This window comes from Patella vulgata, chromosome 1 (genome assembly GCF_932274485.2).
Source record: "Patella vulgata chromosome 1, xgPatVulg1.2, whole genome shotgun sequence".
NCBI lineage: Eukaryota > Metazoa > Mollusca > Gastropoda > Patellidae > Patella > Patella vulgata.
This window is the reverse complement of record NC_065879.2, coordinates 24,634,592-24,653,378: the sequence shown is the minus strand read 5'-3', so window position 1 is coordinate 24,653,378 and position 18,787 is coordinate 24,634,592. Positions and strand designations below refer to the sequence as shown.

At 33.0% G+C, this 18,787-nt stretch overlaps 1 protein-coding gene across 5 annotated transcripts in view; it reads left to right on the top strand.

The window, feature by feature from the left end:
• Positions 1 to 18,787, top strand: part of LOC126827862 (rap guanine nucleotide exchange factor 1) — a 76,442-nt gene that overhangs the window by 17,519 nt on the left and 40,136 nt on the right. For 4 of the 5 annotated variants that reach the window (XM_050557500.2, XM_050557440.2, XM_050557445.2 and 1 more), the window contains exon 1: positions 16,130 to 16,287. The exons of the other annotated variant lie outside the window; for it this stretch is intronic. In XM_050557500.2, the coding sequence (XP_050413457.2) occupies positions 16,164 to 16,287 (124 nt within the window). In that variant the 5' untranslated portion in view covers positions 16,130 to 16,163. Of the gene's footprint in view, positions 1 to 16,129; positions 16,288 to 18,787 lie in introns of those variants that run through there. 5 annotated transcript variants of the gene reach the window in all.

Sequence of the window (18,787 nt, the reverse complement as noted above, 5' to 3'; positions counted from 1 at the left end):
TGTCAAATGTTTCCATAATTTCTACAATTGGAGTTTTAATGTGAAATTTGAACATCTTCAGAAGAACTGAAAACTGTTATTTACTTGCTTTCTTTGAAAACTAAAGGCAAAGGGAATAAAATTTGTGGAAGGCAAATGTGGTCATAATTGCTATGCTACAAATGTTTCACATCTTTGGATGAATATTATATAAGTTTTGATATCTCCAATAACACTGAATGCTGTTTTTTATTTGCTTTCCTTTAAAAACAGAAAAAATTATGTACATATGTGGGTTGCTGGTGTGCTTTTAGAGCTATAAAATACATGATTAACTTGTTTTATGATTAATGATTATTTTGGAGTGTGGCAGTATCAACGAACTGTTAATATTGTTGTGGAGTGTGACAGTATTAATGATTAACTGTGAATATTGTTGTGGAGTGTGGCAGCATAAAGTTTAACTGTTTAATTTGTAACCAATAACTAAACAATCATTATTGACCTCTAATTTAAAAATAAAAGTTATTTATATATAAATAAAGTCAGTTGATATAAAACAATGGAACCTGAATCAACTGTCACTCAGACGTCAGACACAATAACAGATGTTACAAACACGGCAACAGGTAAGATGATTTATGTAATAGGCTACTGTATGACAAGAATTAATATGTCTGCTCTCCTGTGTCATTTCATGTTTTTGGTTCAGAAAAGTGGAGTTACCAAGTTGACTTGCATTCCAAGGATGTTTCGTGTTCAGTTCTCTTTGTGTTTTTGGTTCACGTCTATAGACTGAACATTGACATGCAGACCTTCTTTCAAATTTAGCTACAATGCAAAGATGTTCACATTTTGCTTGAAGTGGGCATTGATTCACCATTGACTCACCATTAACTCACAAGTTTGTGCATTGAGCTAAAACAAACAAAACTATTATTAAAAGTTTTTGGAATTATTTAGAATGCAGTCAGAATATTTCAAATGAACCGTGAATGTCATATGAGTGCTGTTCGATTGCTGCCCTAATACCACCAGAAGTCTGATAGGAAGGTGCCTCGAATTCTGTACGAATTCACCTTAAATATAATCTGTTTGCTCCTGGAATACACTTTGAATGCCATTTAATATTTCTCCATTTTGAATGCATCTCGAAAGTTTTGAGTGAACAAAACATTCGGACGCGTTAACAAGAATGGGCCCAAATATTTGGAGTGCACTCACAATGTAGTCAGAATATTTAGAATGCACTTTGAATTTCAAGGAATATACAATTACGGCATTCCAGCTCATTCCACCTCTAGTGTGGCTAGAGTTTAAAGACCACGTAAGATCAAAAATCTAAATTGCATGTATGTATAGCCCATGGTTACTATATCAACTTTACGGCAAGTTCACACCAATCTGATTAAAATTAAGTCCGCTGTTAACGTTTAAGTATCCGATACGCCAAAACTCTTTTCAATTTTTCAATTACGACCTTAATCCGGTTGATTGGCTGGTGACGTCACAGGCACTACACATAGGATATACATTATCTATACAATATCTCACTGTATGTACAATATAGCACTATCAATACACACGGCAACTGGACAAGCGTCTATTGACGGTCCAATTGACGGTCCAATGCCTGTATAATTAATGATTAATTAATGACAGATATTACTGACACTACACTTTGTGGAAAAGCGAAGTGCTCGCAGTAAAAACCACATCGCTGGACCCGTATATTACTTACATATTAAAAGTGTTCGTCCAATAAGTTCCATATTTCAGGATTCAGGAGTTCAGGATTTCAAAGTTTAAAAGTTGTAGGCACTCTAAATTGGATCTTAAATTAAAATGAATTACAAAACAAATTATTCCATAGTCAATTGTTTTATTTAATTAGGGGGATTAAGGAATCCTTCAGGCGTTAAAGAATACACACGCCGGCTGTATATAGGTAATTAAGGAATAAACATTCCGAATATGCATTCGGTCACTGTGACGTCACTGGCGTCTGAGGGGATTAAGAGTGTTTTCGATAATTGGCAAAGCCGTTTTTACGGAAGGTCTATTTTTACGACTTTGAGTGAAGATAACTGAATTAATTTCAACCAGATTGGCGTGAACTTGCCGTAAAGTGGATATAGTAACCATTGGCTACACGTATCTCGAAGTTTCCAGGACCATCTTATGTGCACTTTAAGATTCAATAATATTGTAGATGACCATAATATACCATGTTTTAACTTCATATAACTGCAGAATTACTACTGACCATTATTGAGAATCATTTTGTAACAATGGGAAGTGATCTGCTGCTGTATGAGACCATTATGTGGATTGAGGTCACATGACAGATGGCACACTAACTGATATTCTGTAGAGACTAGTTAAGCAATTAGTAAATATTATCTGTTGATCAGCAGGTCTGTAGGTCACACACCAGGCCCATTTCTTTTGTAAATGGTTGCAAATAGACGATCTTTATATTTGACCCGGAATTGTGTTTAAGAAAAAAAAATTATCGCAGTTTAATATTCCTACCTTTTATGTCATCACCTCTGCTTGTGTTCATCTTGTAATTATTCAAGTGATTCAGGCTTTTGAAATTATTCTTTCAAACTTGCTGTGCTTGTTTTGTTAGTCATTATGAAGAACCATCAAAAGGACACAGATCACCAAATATTCCTACGCCGTCACCCACGAAACAAGGGCCAAAGCTATTTTTAGTCTTCCTCTCCCTTTTCCTTTTTCCCCCTTTTGCATGGCGATTTTTGTTGACTTTTTGGTGTAGAATTGAGGAAAAGGGTTTGAAAATACATTTTCTGCCAGGTTTTGGTGAATATTCATAATTTTGATGCGGAAGGATACAAGAGTTGAGAGGTTGGTTACGTTGAAATGTAGGGCCTGAAATTGCATGTTTACTTGTCTCCACTTCCAGCTTGTGTATCTCAAGTTTTTCATGAAGAACCTCATACGTGCTTTTGGGCAAGTGGTTGCCACATGTTGCTCCATCTGTGGTAGAAAGTGTTCTACCCAACGAAAATTTGGGAAAAAGTTAGAGCCGGTCTAAGATACGAGAATTAACATTGGAGTCAATGGGGAAATCTTTAGTGATCTGTGTCCAAAATTGAAAGGTGTATATTGATTTTACATGGAGTTATTTCCCTTTCACCAAAACAAATTATGAGATTGTGTAGCTTGTCCTAAGGGAGAACCCTATCAGAATTCTGAATCGTTTACATATGAAACTTACACTGTCTACAATTACCTAGCTTGAGAACATGAAGCTAGTTGACCGATATTTTAATTCCTATAGCATCACTTCTTTTGGTCGAACATGCAAACATACTTTGAGAATACCATTTAATTAGTCATTTTGTGTATGAAAGATAACTAAATAACAAAATAGTGCACTCATTTTTTCAATGTGGCAGCCATTCAGGGCAGAGATCTATTCTCATAATAGATAGTAGTGCTCTGTGTGAAGAATAAATCATTGAGTGATCTTTTTTCTATCAGTGGCCCTGTCACTAAAACCCCGTAAAAGCTCTACAGGTCAGAATCTACAGTTTTGTTTCTTCCCCAAAGTTGTAGGTTTGTTTGACTCAATTTTATGTCCCTGACCCTGAACACTTGAAAGCCACAAAGTTGACTGATTTCAAATCTTTTACCTATAAATTTAGATGTTGAAGTAAGAATTTCTTCAGTGCATACTGTAGAAACATAGTATGACAACAGGTTAGAAACTTGATATTGATTGATACAAATTCTATTTTTTTCGGATAATAAACATCTACGAGACAATTAAATTAATTGATTTTGTCTGAGCTGTAATTTGTATAATTCAATTTCTGTACAATGTTGTCCCAGAACTTATTTTGCTGAAGGCTTTGTCACTTTGAGTTAACCATGAATCTGTTCTGTGCCAGTTCTGACAAAAATCATCCCAAAACATTGGCTATAATATAATCTACTGTCATTATCTGTTCCACCACCTGTACTAATAGAGAAATTCTCCAATTATAGATATGGGCATAAAAACTGAGTATTCTCTCAAGATGTTTACATTATTAAAAATGGACATAGGACACTACCCCTCATAACACTGTTATATGCAGACATTAGGACACTACCCTCACAGTACACTGTCAACACTATAAATATTGACAAAAGTATGCCCAAAAAAGTGGGGACCCTTCACGACTAAATCTTTTTATTAATGCCATCTGGTGTGAAAATTCGTGAAATGTGAATCCATTTGAATTAAAAAACTTTGCCAGAGGCATTAATTTTGTTCATTTTCAGGATCAGTCATGAAAAGCTCAATTATTTTTGTCATAGCATTTCTACTTGCGTGTCAATTGAGATTAGAATGTATTGCACACCATTTAGGTCCGTTATTTTTAATATCTGCAACCTGAAAAGATATGTTTAGTATCCAAAAATTGGACTTAAACGATGCATTATGTAAGAATGTAAGAGCTAAATCTGCCTATTGCAGGTCACCACTTTGGCTTCAAATGTTATATAAACTATAACATAATCAACTCTAGGCCATTGGCATTGGATGACAGAGATTTAAATAGATTAAAACAGCTGCAAGATTTGAAAATTTAACAATGAAATGGATAATCAAGACTTAGTTTCGTTTGCTATGATAATAAACAATCAACACTCATAGCTTCGCTCAGAATAAAGTAATTTGAATGAAATTTTCAATATATTCAGTTTTCATTTCTATTTTTGAACTGTTATAGCAGAATGGACAGCCTTACATCTAATGCATATTTAAAGCAGTAACTTGTACGTGGTTTGGTTCCTTATGTAAGGGGCTCCAGTGAAGCGACTCTTATAACTTTATATAAATGGATTAAAAATAGCACTCTCAACAATTTAAAAAGAAAGGTCCAGAATTTACATTCTAAAATATTTTTGTTACTCATAATTTCAAGCCAGAATCTGCATACTGAAATGCTTCAATAAAAAAATGTGTGAGATTCATGATATACAGAAGTTGTAGAATAAGTCAATATAGTTGATCATCAATAGAAAACTTGTACAAATAAAATAGTGGATTTTCTGATGAAATATTAATAGTTATTGAAGTAAAGTGAGACAAGGAAAGTATCTTGTATTATAGAATGAGTATGATCTATGGACTGTGGGTATTGTTATATTGTATGAGATAATGATTATTGAAACCCAGCACCAGTTACACTTGTCCATGACTTGAGAAACAACAAAGACACTTGAAAGGCTTAGAGGGGTGGTGAGTAACTACAATAGTACTTGAGTTAGTTGCGGCCATCTTCTCTTCAGATTTTGTGTGAGGAATTTATAAAATATATAAAATGCTGAGATAAAAATCATTGATAAGTGCTGGAAAATTATGAAATATCCGAATTAGTAGCCCAAACAAGTCAGGGCCCTTAATCCTGCTACCGTGGGGTCACCAGCTCCATTATGGTACAAAATGTCAAGCACTTGAAATTTGCTCATTTCTGAAGAACAAATTTTGCAATGTAGTTTGTATAATTATATTATAATTTACAGAGTACATTAATGGCCCTGTTTTCTGGTAATTTCTTGTTCATTAAATAATCCCTCTCGGTCAGCATATTTAGATTTTAAAATTCAAAGGAGCAGATGTGTCTTTTTAGATGATGTTAATCCTCAAGTGAGAATCAAAGAAATAGGTCAATTTGTCTGTGAGTTTATGTACATAATATATGTGTTGATATAGGTACAGGTGAACTGATGATATTTACACCTGAGCTAATTAAAATAACTGTGAACAGAAATATCTTTAAAGGGATATCGTGTATGTTATGTCGAGGAGACTAATAACTTCCACTCAAAACACAAAATTGGTCAGTAATTTTCAATAATTATTAGTTTGTCTTAAGCGAGTCTTCAGAAGTGCGAGGAACACGATAAAAACCCATGAGGTAAGGTAGGCGATCTTCGATCCTTCTCCTTATGTACAAACATCAGTTTGAAATAAGGACACTTACCTCAATGACAGTACTGTGGATACATTGTCGTGCATGTTAAAGATCCTTTGGCAGTTGGAATGCAATATATTATAAGAGTAGGCCATAGTGCCGCTGCCCGGACAAAATTTCCCTCATAGCACACTGGCATACGTCTTCATTAGCCCAGTCAGAGCAGAACAGTAGGACATTAAACCCCATTTCATTTCATTTCATTTAACCTCATTGACAGACCTTATGATCTAAAGTGTGTTCAAATTCCGCAACTGTATTTTCATAAACAATATTTTTATTCAGTAAAGTACGGTAGACTGATACCTTTCGGGAATTTCTAACTTTACTTGCTATTGTAGCTCTATATTCTATAACTTGTATGTCATAACCCACAATCGTAAATGCACATAAAAGTCTATTAATCCATAGTATTACTTTTTATACGCCCACATTTTCATGTGGATGTATATTTTCGTCGCCCCTGTCCGTCCGTCCACAATTTGTTTGTGGACACTCTACATGTCACAATTTTTATCCAATTTTGACGAAACTTGAAATATAGGTCTATCTCCCAAAGATCTTGGTTCCTCTTGATATTGGCATGTATTGGACCATAACTTCATGGATTATGGCCCCTGATTGTACGAAAAATCACGTTTTTAGCTTTTAGACACTCTAGAGGTCACAATTTCTATCCAATTTTGATGAAACTTGAAATGCATGTTTATAACTCACAGATCTTGGTTCCTTTCGATATTCGCGCATATTGAATCGTAACTTCCTGAATTGTGGCCCTTGATTGTACGAAAAATCGCGTTTTAAGCCTGTGGTCCCTATAGAGGTCACAATTTTTATCCGATTTAAAAAAAACCCTTGTGAATACAGTTATACACTAATGATGGTTGAGTCGAATTTTGTGAAAATCGGACTAAAACCGACGGACTTGTGTATAAGTAAAATAAAGTATCTAATACAAAGGTTATGGACCCTCTAGAGGTGACAATTTTCATCCGATTTTGATGAAACTTAATACAAATCTTTATATTCCAAAAATCTTGGTCCCTTTTGATATTTGCACATTTCAGACCATAACTTTCTGGATTATGGCTCTGATTGTACAAAAAAATCATTTTTGTTTTTAGCTTGTTCGCTATCCATCTCTTGCAAAATGTGGTTGTATCCTGCCTGGCAGCCTCTGGTTTATCTGAAAATGTCACAGTCTAGTCATTCAACTACATGGGCTTGCTTCTATGGCCATAGTCTTGGAATTCCATTCCCAGATATAAAGATAATGTTGGCGAGTGAGAGTAGCTCTATATAATTTGAAATCCAAGACCCAACGGATACAAGGTTATAACCAGAAAAAAACTACGGGAAACCAAATATTGACATGGCCATACCTGACGGACAATCCAAAATTTTTGATATTTTTGTTCAAACCTATAAGTTCCCAAAATATGATCGTATTTTCAACCCTTTATAGAACAGTTGGGAAATTGTTGCGTGATAAGGCCAACAGTGTCAAGGACGGGAAGCTATATCATCGGATGATAGGTGCCGATGAAATTAGGGCTATTGTTTACATTAGGGAAAGACTTTCCAATCATTAATTTAGTAATGGCCCTTGTTTCAATTTGTAAAATCTTGTGTCATCCAGTCTGTGTAAAATGTATTTACGTTATTTAAATTAGGGAAATGATGATGCATTTTGCATTTCAGCAGTGATGTTATACCGCCTTGTGGACTGCTAAGATGACTTGGCTGCTGTGCTCGTATGTTTTGTTCCCTGGCAACCTGTCTTTGAGTTATTTTGTGCTTATATATTAAAGGATATTTATAGTTTGTTTTAATAGCCTAATAAATAAACTGAGTTCGATTGTGGACCTTTTATGCTTAGACCAAGTAGAGATAATCAGTTTGATTGCTCGATACTTTTTAAAAGGATATTTGTGCAATTAATTAATATGTGTCATCTATTTATTTTGGGATTTTGGCGGGGGACATCATTTTTATTGTTGGATGGTTTAAAAATGAATCTGATAAACTTTTAAACCATGAGTATTTTTTATTTATTTCATAGTTTTTTTTAAAGTTCAGAACAGATTTATGGCTAATTTTATTACATGATTGACTACCCTCCAGTATATTTGTCACACCATATTTAATTGGAATTTGAATATTTGATCATCCAGTAGGAAATTAGGTTGTATACATGTACAAATAAATAGGTAGAAACAGGAAATGAAATGCATTGCTAAGCAGAGGTTTGATCAGGACATGTAGCATATTGATTAAAGGGAACAATTCCCAGCACCGTGGAATTAAAGGGACACACATGTATATTTTAACACACACGTTTCTTGATAATGAATTCTTAATCAAGTAATGTTATGAAAAGTGATAAACCAATTCATTGATAACATAAAAACATCTTTCTGAAAATTGCATTATGCTAGAGCTATTGCAGGTCTTTTTCCTAGTTTCAAATGTTGTTTAACAAGCTCATAATCACTCTCTAGGTCATCGGATGGCTTAGATTAAACAGATAATCGTAGTAATGGTACATGTAGCCTACTCAACAATCAAGACTGTCTTATTAAAACTTCAAACACTCATAACTTTGCTTAGAATGAAGTAATTTGGCTAATGTTGTAATGACTGTTATCTGACAGAATTTATATTTACTGTTTTTAAGTACACAACCTGCTAGAATGTTCACAAATATCTGAGAAATCAAAAATATTTTCTGTTTTGATGTAAAGACTGGTGTGATTGTGTAATGGGGCATATCCAAGTACAAAAAACATTGATGAAGAATGGGCTGGCAAAATATGATAGTAAAATTATTACTACTAATAAATATGTTGATGTGGAATCTATAGAAACCAAAGATGTGATATATAGGCCTAGTCTGTTTCTTAATCCTTTTCTGCAAATAAAATACTGTTTATAAAGATAAAGAAGAAAGCAGATGGCAGTATATATGAAATGTATAGAAACCAGTGTAAACTTCAATTTGTTATAAGTTATAACTGGTCGATAATCTGAATAATTTTTTGACCAAAATATGTGAACAGTCCAAATTGAACGGTGATCATTTAAGTCTGCTTAGGACATTCTACACATTTTTTAATATTATTTTGTCATTTGTTAGTCAGCCATTACTAATTACTTGCACATTGTCTTGTAGGATATGGTTTGCTTTGTTCATTACAAATGGCACCAAAAAGCCATAGAGTACGCAACTCCTGTACTGATTTTAAAATGTTCACTTTTTCCCTAAATGTTGGATATTAGGATCTCATATTTTCAAAGCAAGATAACAACATCAATATCGATTGAAATGGAGCAGTATTAAATTCTAATTTGTGTTTCTAATTTCAAATATTATGGAAAATATTGAGTTAGCGGTTTAGCTCGACTTAAAAGATCTGTCTCATTTTCAAGGGTAACCCACCAAAAATCATCGCCCAAGATATGTCAGGACTGTTACATGTATTTGAGATTAGTTTGTGTGTAAAATATTATTGTTTAGATAATATGATACCCCAGCATCCTATAATAATAATAATACAAGTGGTATGTAAACAGAATGTCTTCCTTGTGTCTCTAATGTGGTTCAGTGTAGATATGAGGGAAGTCAGGAACAAACACAACAAAAACCACCAGTTCAAATCAGATTGCTGTAATGTACTAAATATATCTGCTCTGAGAAATGTCGTCAAATTATAAATTGTCGTTACAAACTGTAAAATTATAAAATAAAAAAAAAATGACAATATTTAAAGATACATTATGTAAGATTTAGATAAAGAGCTAGCCATTCTTGCTATAAGAGTTTGGAAAAATGGATAATGTAAAAGGAATAATTTGAAAATTTCATTCAAATTACTCTATTGCGAGCGAAGATATTAGCCTTTGAAGGTTTGACAAGACATGTGCAATAATTTCAACCACCGTACTGGTTGTTCGAAGCTAAGTCTTGCTCCTCCATTTTTAGCTTAAATCAAAATATGGCTGAACTGTTCTAAACTATTTAATATTGGAGAAATCTGATGCCACCGAGAGTTAATTATGGCCTTGATAAGTTAATTAATGTCTAATTAATAATTTAGAAAACATTTCAGGCCTAAGAAAAGACCTGTAATAGGCAGATTTAGCTCTTGCATAATGTATGTTTAAAGTGACAGTAAATACATTTTCAAACATACTGAGATACAGTTTCAAAACAACAAAGGTTATTATTTGTCTGTTTGTCATTGATATGAATGTATTATTTATTAAAGATGTTATGAATTTTGTCATTGTTATTTTTGTAACACCATGTACCACTTCTCATTTATTTGGAAATTTACATGTTACCCAGTAATCACTTATGAAGGCACTAATAAAGTGCTAGATGTAACAGACTACATTTAGACATACTAGCCAGTCATATTTTAGAAGGTTTACTGTAAGAGAATGGTGTACCATCTGTATATTAAGTAGAACTTGCTATCATTACATACATACTGATTAGCTGGAGATATAGATTTATATATTTACAGATAGTTTCATATGAAATTGTAAGAGGCGTGTGTTAGTACAAAGTCTGTTTACAATAATCATAAGACTTGTGTTTATGATTCTTACATTATGTGACAGTAAGTTAGTTGCAGTCAGGAGCTTGTCTATTTGTGTGTAAAAAGTTCTTGACATACTTGGGATAAAAAAAGATCTTTGTGTATTGGCAGTCTTGTTTTTAAATGTGTTCCTAATATTTCTGTAATTTGTCTTGTGGAGTTCTGCTGCATTCCCTATTTAGATTCTTTTAATGGATTAATTACAAGTAGAGTTTTAACAGAAAATATTGAAAAATTTCAATAGTTGTATCTGTCAATTTGTGACTGCTAATTTCCTGTGTTTTGGATTAAGAAAAAGCACTACAATGTCGTAGTTCATTACCATATCAACCAAACGGTCATTCGCATTAGTGCTCAGTTGTAAGTAAAACGAAGAGATGTTTAAGTTTTATGTTATTTTCAATTGGTACAGACAATGTTTTCAGTTATAACATAAAAGATCCAATGTTATTCTGAGTAGAACATGAACAGAACAGTAACTTTGATCTCATTTGTTTATAAGTCTTCAAATTTATTCTTCAAGTTTTCGATGTCTCGTTTTCAAAGTGATCCAACAATTGATTTGTGATTAGTTGGTCAAATGACAGATATTATCAATTTCTTGATTTGTGGATTCATTGCATTGATTCTTATTATAAACTGATAAGCTTTAGTTACAGGCTTTCTAAGTGTTGAGAAAAATCGTAAATTTGCATGATATGTGCAAAAAGACAACAGCTGTGTTAGCTTACATGTGTCAAGGGTTTTGTGTTGAAAATTTGGAGATTTTGGCCAGTCAGTGAACAAACAATTTTTGATTTGACAGCAATTTGACTTTACAGGCTGCCATTTTGTGGTGTTGCGATCAATTGCAAAATTTTAGATGGATTTAGCAACCTATCGCTGAAAAATAGCCGTTTAAAGATTCTGTACGCATTGTATACCGGTACATTGTTCTTGTCTATTGGTTTTTAAAAGTTAGCTGATCAATACTCGTGAACAGTGCTTTGATCTAAGTAAGTCTGTCTATTTAAATGTTTGGTGGTTGATGGTAGCTGAGTCTAGCCATATTTTAAATATGATATAAAAATTAATTAATCTATTTTCTTGTTGGAACGCGAGTTAAAAAGTTGAACTGCAATACAAGATCTATTCACAAAATCATATTTTTAGAGTTTGCTTTCATAAAGATTTCTGTTTGTATATTCATTTCCTCGTTTAGGATTAGATTATTTGATAAATATATATATATAAATAGCTGCAGTTCTTTGATAAGAATTGAAATGATTAGAAATGACGTTCTGAACTTTGGTTTTTGAAAAAGTTTATGCATTAAGTTAACATAATTCTCTGAATTGTGATTCATTCTCTGCATTACTGCATAAGATAAGTGAGTTCAAGTTCAAAGTCTCTTCTGAAGTGCATTGAGTTTTCTACATTGCTTGGCTACAATTTTTGTCAATTTTTGTGTATCTATTAAGTTTTGACACATGCCAGACGTTTTCACAAGTTACAAAATCAACATTTCTTGGACAGGTTTGTCGCTATAAGTGTGCATTATTTTGACATACATAAGTATGCAAATTATTAAGGTTTTTTTTTATTCACTTTTAACAGTTTGAGTTTGAAATATTAAGTGATAAATTTTAAAATATTATGACCTAAGGACATAATAAATGTTCTCTCCTCTGACATTTACTGCAGAAATGTCAATATGATTTCATTGAATAATCAAAAAATGCATGGTGGGTATTTATATAATCTTTATCAGTTATTGACATGGGTTCTTTGGAAAACACAATTGAAAACTAAGTCTTGTTTTGTCTTCAGTGGGGGCATGATTGCTGCATGGATTTAAAGGCATCATATTAGTAAAAGTAAATTGTTTATTTATTGCAGTTGTTGTTTGTGGGTAGGAGTAGAGCCATCTTTGTGATTAGGTATAGAGCCATCAACCCGTACTCAAATTTGAATTTGCTAATGTCAGACAAGATTCACAAGAAATTATTGCCCCATAATATTATTGTGAACAGAAGGGGGATTGGTTAGCACATGCAACTGATAGGTCATAGCTTAGTTAATGCATTAATTTCTTGCTTGTATTTATTTCTTGTTTTTGACATATGTATTCTTCATCTACAGAAAAAAAAAGTTTCTAAAAAAATGTGTTATGTAAAACAATTTTTTTTTTAGGAGATTATTATGAACATAAAAATAAGTTAGCTTAGCACTTTATGTCTTCACCTGGTACAATCACTATTTTATCATTTTTTATATGCCCACATTGAAATGTGGTCATATATTGTCGTCACCCTCGTCCATTGCCGGCATTGGTCTGGTGAACGCTCTATACATAGTGTTTACGGTCGTTAGACGAAGAAGCTTATTGATTTTCAACGATTCTGATAATTACTGCCTGAGTTGTGGCCCTTTATCACTCTAAAAAATCATGTTAATGCTCTGGAGGCTAAAGTTAATATTCGATTGATTTTAAATTTGTACACAGTGCTTAGGGTCATGAGATGAAGAATCCTATTGATTTTCAACAATTTCCAATAATTAATGCCAGAGTTATGGCAATTGGTATTAAATGTTTTGTGTGCCAAAAGTTAGAATAGGGCAGAAGTAGAAGCCAAATGGGTTATTACTCATAATGAGATTTTAGTGTGTTGTAAATGTTTTCATTTCTGACAGAAGAAAAAATATGCTACAACCCTTGTTGACTCCCCGGATCACTTAGTTGCTGTGAGCGTATGTTTCGTTGCCCGGCAGCCTATCTTCTATAATACCAATAATGTCAATGTTACTGGATAATAAAACCTATCTTCTGTATACTATTCTTAAATATCATTAAACAAGTAAAATAGCAAAATTATAGAACACAGATTCGTCCGCCTTTAATTATTGTGCCAGATCCTTGTCATGCCAAGATTATTTTCTTGTGATTATTTTCCAAGATGTTGAAAGAAACTTGTAGGAATATGTGTTTAAAGTAATACATATTACATACCGTGTGGTTATTTTGGTATATTTTGTGGTATTGTTTACATTGGGTCTAGCACTATATGTGCACTGTCTGCAGAATTTGTTGGCATCAATGATGGTATGCAAATACTGTATTATCATAATTATTAGGTAATGCAGTCATAAATAAATAAGCGTGGGTAGGAAAAATACACACTTTTGCACTGAGAGGATACATGCTGCTTTAGACTGTGTACAATGAAACAGTCTGTTATGACGAGTTACGCTGATTGATTAATCAATGTCTGACGTCATAGGGTCAAAAGCCGCTCGTACAACCCCTGACAGGACCTTCCAGTACAACCGGTCAGATCTTCGTGTAGTGTAGGCTATAGATTTGTATTTTAATCAGGTTGCCTTCGCTCGAAAGGCCTCACTAGCTATAGACCAAAATATATTTTTATTTCAGTGAAATTTTGGTGAGATTTCAGTGAAATTTTGGTGAGATTTCAGTGAAATTTTGGTGAGATTTCAGTGAAATTTTGGTGAGATTTTGGTGAGATTTCAGTGAAATTTGGTCATTTCAGTGAGATTGGGCAAAATTTTCAAATTTCAGTGAAATTCACTGAAATTTCGGTGAAATCTCACTGAAATTTCAGTATCATTTTCTCTGGGGTAGTTTCTGAAAGTATTTTATTGCTTCTAGAAAGGAACCATTTTCAAAGACAATTTTACTAAATTACCAACAAGCCATTAAAATTGTTTGTGCAATAATCTTGCTGCCACTATTTTTGAAAAGATTTAATGAGTGTTTGAAGGATGTTATGAAGGTGTTTTACAGTTTAAAGAGGAAATATTACTTTCTATAAAAAGTTCTAAAAGTTTACATCATACCTAAAATAACTTTGGATTCACCTTATTATTAAATCCAGCTCATATATTCAAAGGCACAATAAGCCAGATCATTCACATGTCCGAAAAGGCAAATATATGTTTTATTTTAATGTTAAGACTGTTATGTAATCTGAGTACCATATAAAAAAAAAAACTTTCAGAAAGAATATGCTGACTTCTACCCCAAAAAATAGCAGATATGGTGGTGTAAATCAAAAGAACTACGTAGTTGTCAATGTAATCTTAAATTTGAATTGATTGATTGATTTAAAGAGACTGATTAATACATGTATGATATTATTGAAATTACTTTGATTGTATGATCTTAAACTGTATATTTAACCTTTATTGTGACATTGCACTGCTTTAAAGAATATGTCTTCATGAATATCAGATACAAGTCATCTTTTTCTAATAAAAACATCATATATGTATCTCAGTATTGAATTGATGGATAAGTCTTGAATCTGATCATATAATCCTATCAAGTAAAATCTAAAACTTATTATTTGCTTCTTTAAGTCAAGGAGCTTGAGTTTAAATTAGAGTAGGAGAACATAAAAATCTTTAATTGAATTAAAATATTTTCATAGAATTAAGTTTGAAAAGAACCAGGAAAACTGTATAACTACTTTGAGTGAGTTTATAGCAGCTCTTAAATGACTAAATTTATTCTTGAGGATTAAATAAACACTTCAGTATCTTCCATTTTCAATCATAAAATAGATTGCAATATCCTTATTTTTTTTGGCTACTAGATAGGAAAGTGTTGAACGAGGAAAATTTTGTTAATAGTTTGCTTTGATTTAGTTCCAAAATATGAGTCTGATTGATAGACAAGATATGACAATTCGGTTTACCGGTACTTCTGTGAATGAATTGGAAAGTTGAAAATTGAAATAAGAATAGGCAATAGTGCAGCAGTCAGGGCAAAATTTTCCTCAGAGCACACTGCATGCCTGGCGTATGCTTGTCTTCATTAGCTCGTTTGGTGCAGCAAAGTAAGATGTTAAACCCTATTTTATTTCATTATCATCTATTTATCAAAGGATTTTACATGTGTTTAACTTTCTAATTAAAGTTAATATTTTGGCTGTAAAGTTAAGTGATATCCCTTGAGAGTTTTGAAAGAGAAAGAGATCTTTGTATATATTGTTAAATCAGAAGAGAATCTGTAAGTTGAGAATGGTGCCAGTAGTAACAGGAAAGAAATAGTTTCTACAACAGTTAAATTGTTAGAGTAGTGATGAAAAAAGAACATTCTTTTGTGTAATGCTATGGAATAGTTCCTGTGAGTCTTAATGTGTGATATGTATTACTGATATATTGTAGAATAGTTCCTGCAAGTCTGATACTCAAAGGGTGTGAAACTCTGATGTTTATCTTAGTTGAAGATCTGGAGATTTTCTGTTTATAACAGTAATTAGTTACTTGATATCAATGTCTTAAATATTTTTGTAGAATGATCATCCAGGCAGAAAGCTGTCTAAGATATTTTGGGATTAATCTCTGGATGTTGGTTGAAAGACAAAAGATAACAGAACTATGTCTTATTTAATTTTGGTAGTTATGATAGATAATTAATTTGGAATAATTTACGAACAGACATTAAATTGGAATTGATCTATTAACAGCATCAATGTAGAATATTGAATATGACGAAAACTGATTTGCTGATCAAACAGGATTAGAATAAGTGGAATTTTGCTATAAAAGATTAAAGGATTAAGGATTATTGTTACACATGTTCAAAATGTTTGACAGTCGTAACGTGAAGAGACGTAACTCTCAGCCAGTAATGGGATCTGGAGCGACGTCCAGTCGTAGCTTGTCACTGACAGGTTTGGATCCATTGATGGAGATACCTGGTAAGTATTCACATATAAATCTTCGTTAATATTTAAAGAGACACACCTACGGGTGATCATTGTAAATCTGGCACTGGCTTACTCAAAGAAAAGCATTTTGCACAATTGTCCAGTGGACAGATGTTTCGGCCACAGAGGTTAAGGCCATGCAGGTTAAATAGGTGCAAATACAAGCTAACTGGTTAGAGTTAGGGTCAGGATTAGGGTTAGGATTAAAAACCTGTGTCCCGAACATCTCTCTTTGAATGTCTGCTGAACTCAAAACCAAAATTATAGGGTATGTTATGCATGACTTTGAATTATAAAACATCTATTTTTCAAGATTTTTTTGAAAGAACCTTTAACTGCTGCCAAGAAAGATGCATCGATTGGATCACTTTTTTTTTTGCTCGAAGTGAGTCAAAGAAGGGCATGTATACATTCATTTCGAACATTATTTTGTACCTTTCAATCAAATATTTTAAATGATATATATATATATATATATATATATATATAGTTCAGCATAGGTGCGTTATAAGATGTCCTTTTATGTAATTCTTTTGATGCAGGTTTTGAGAAACAGAAGCCATATATACTATAGTACCGGTACATACATGTATGTTAGTATGTAACAGCTGTTATACCTGTCTTACCTGTGTATAGATCTATATATATCTTACCTACGTAGTTTACTGTAACTAGAGAATATCTCACCCCTAATCATATTCTGTCTATTACACACATGGACTATAATACATACATATACCAATATATGCAAATGCTGAGTTGGCTGAAAATAATAGTAACTGAATATGTATTTGTGATTGTTCTAATCAGCTGCATATATTTTTCTTCCCCAATCAACAATTTCAGAGCTGGCCAAAAAGAACAGATTTTTCAAGCTCGGTTCCAACAGATTTTTTCAAGCTCGGTTCCAACTTGTCAGGGGTAACCCCAGCAAGGCTGAGCATAAAAAGCATCTAATCGGTTGGGTGGAACTGCAAACCGAGGTCGTGTCTGTATAAAGATTGGTACTAGTGCATGTAACAGATCTCTTGGTTGCTGCAATTTTGCATTATTCTCACATTGCATATAGTTAGCTATATTATAGAAACATGTTAATAAGGGGGCAATTATCAAGTATTTGTATTATAAGATTTCTAAAATAGTTGATCTTATCAGAATAACGAAAAGTTAAACATAAATAGTTTTAATAAATAAATACATTTGTACCCTTATAATTGAGCAGCACCCCTGAAATATCAGTTTCCAAATGGCATGCTAGTAGCAAGACATAATTGGGGGATTGTATGGTAAAATCTAGCTGCATCAATACCCTCAGTATATGTACCTGTAGTTCAACTCTCTCTTTCTACCTTTATATAAACGCTACTAGACTGTACTGTAAACATACCTATAGTAGACAGCTATTTATAGTAACACATAGCACTACCATAGGAACCTTGTACTAAATTTTACCTGGTGTCTAACCTTCACATTATTCTACAACCAGGTACATTGTATATACAAATATCTTCAATATAATATACCAGTTTCTGTATTTAAATTGTGAGATTTCTTGAGGATTATATTAACTGGAGTACAGAGTGAAAAATGATTGAGATGTTTGAATAGTAGATGAGGATGTATAATTAGTAAGTTGGGGTATATTTTGGGCTATGATTACTGTAATCCCTACATGTACATTTTACACAGACTAGATCTTTTCAATTTCCTACATGTACAGTAGGATTAACTCATGGATTTTGTGTCTAATATATCAGGAGCCATGGTAGTTGAGTGGTTAGTGGTTAGGGAACTGGAGTCTTGAATAGAATGTCCTTGATTCAAATTTCCAGCTTAAGCCAAATAAATACTTTGGATATTTAGACCCTGGTTCCTTCGCGTAAAAATCAAATCAAATGGGGGTTTAACATTCTACTTTTCTGCATCAACTGGGGTTACGAAGATGGGTCCACACCATACGGTGTACTATAAGAGAAATTTTGTCTGGACAGTGCACTACGGCCTTCTCTTATTTTGTTTTCCAACTTTCATGGGTTCTTTAATGTACATGGGACCACAGATTTTTTTGTCCCATCTGTACAACTAGACACTCTTCATTGTCAGGCCCCCCATTGTGCACCACTGACAAGGGGGAAACTCCCACTCATCAAGGACTGACAGTGACAAGTAACGTTTGGTATATTCACGAATATTTAAGATTCAATAAACTAGATTAGACGAAAACCATCTGTTCAAGCCAGATTTCCTTCATTAGACCATAGTATGTGACCATAGCAAAAAATTAACTGTACTTTAGTCTCAGAATGATCTTAGTATTCTATTTTGATTAAATAGAAATATTATGATGTAAGTATTAATGTGTAATCATGGAGTAATGTGCATATTTATCTTAATACTTTTGGCCAGAACTTGGGAGCAGGTGACTTCCAGAGGCTTATTCTGTACACACTCCTAGGAGCCGTTATATAATGCATTATTTGTTAGAATAGAG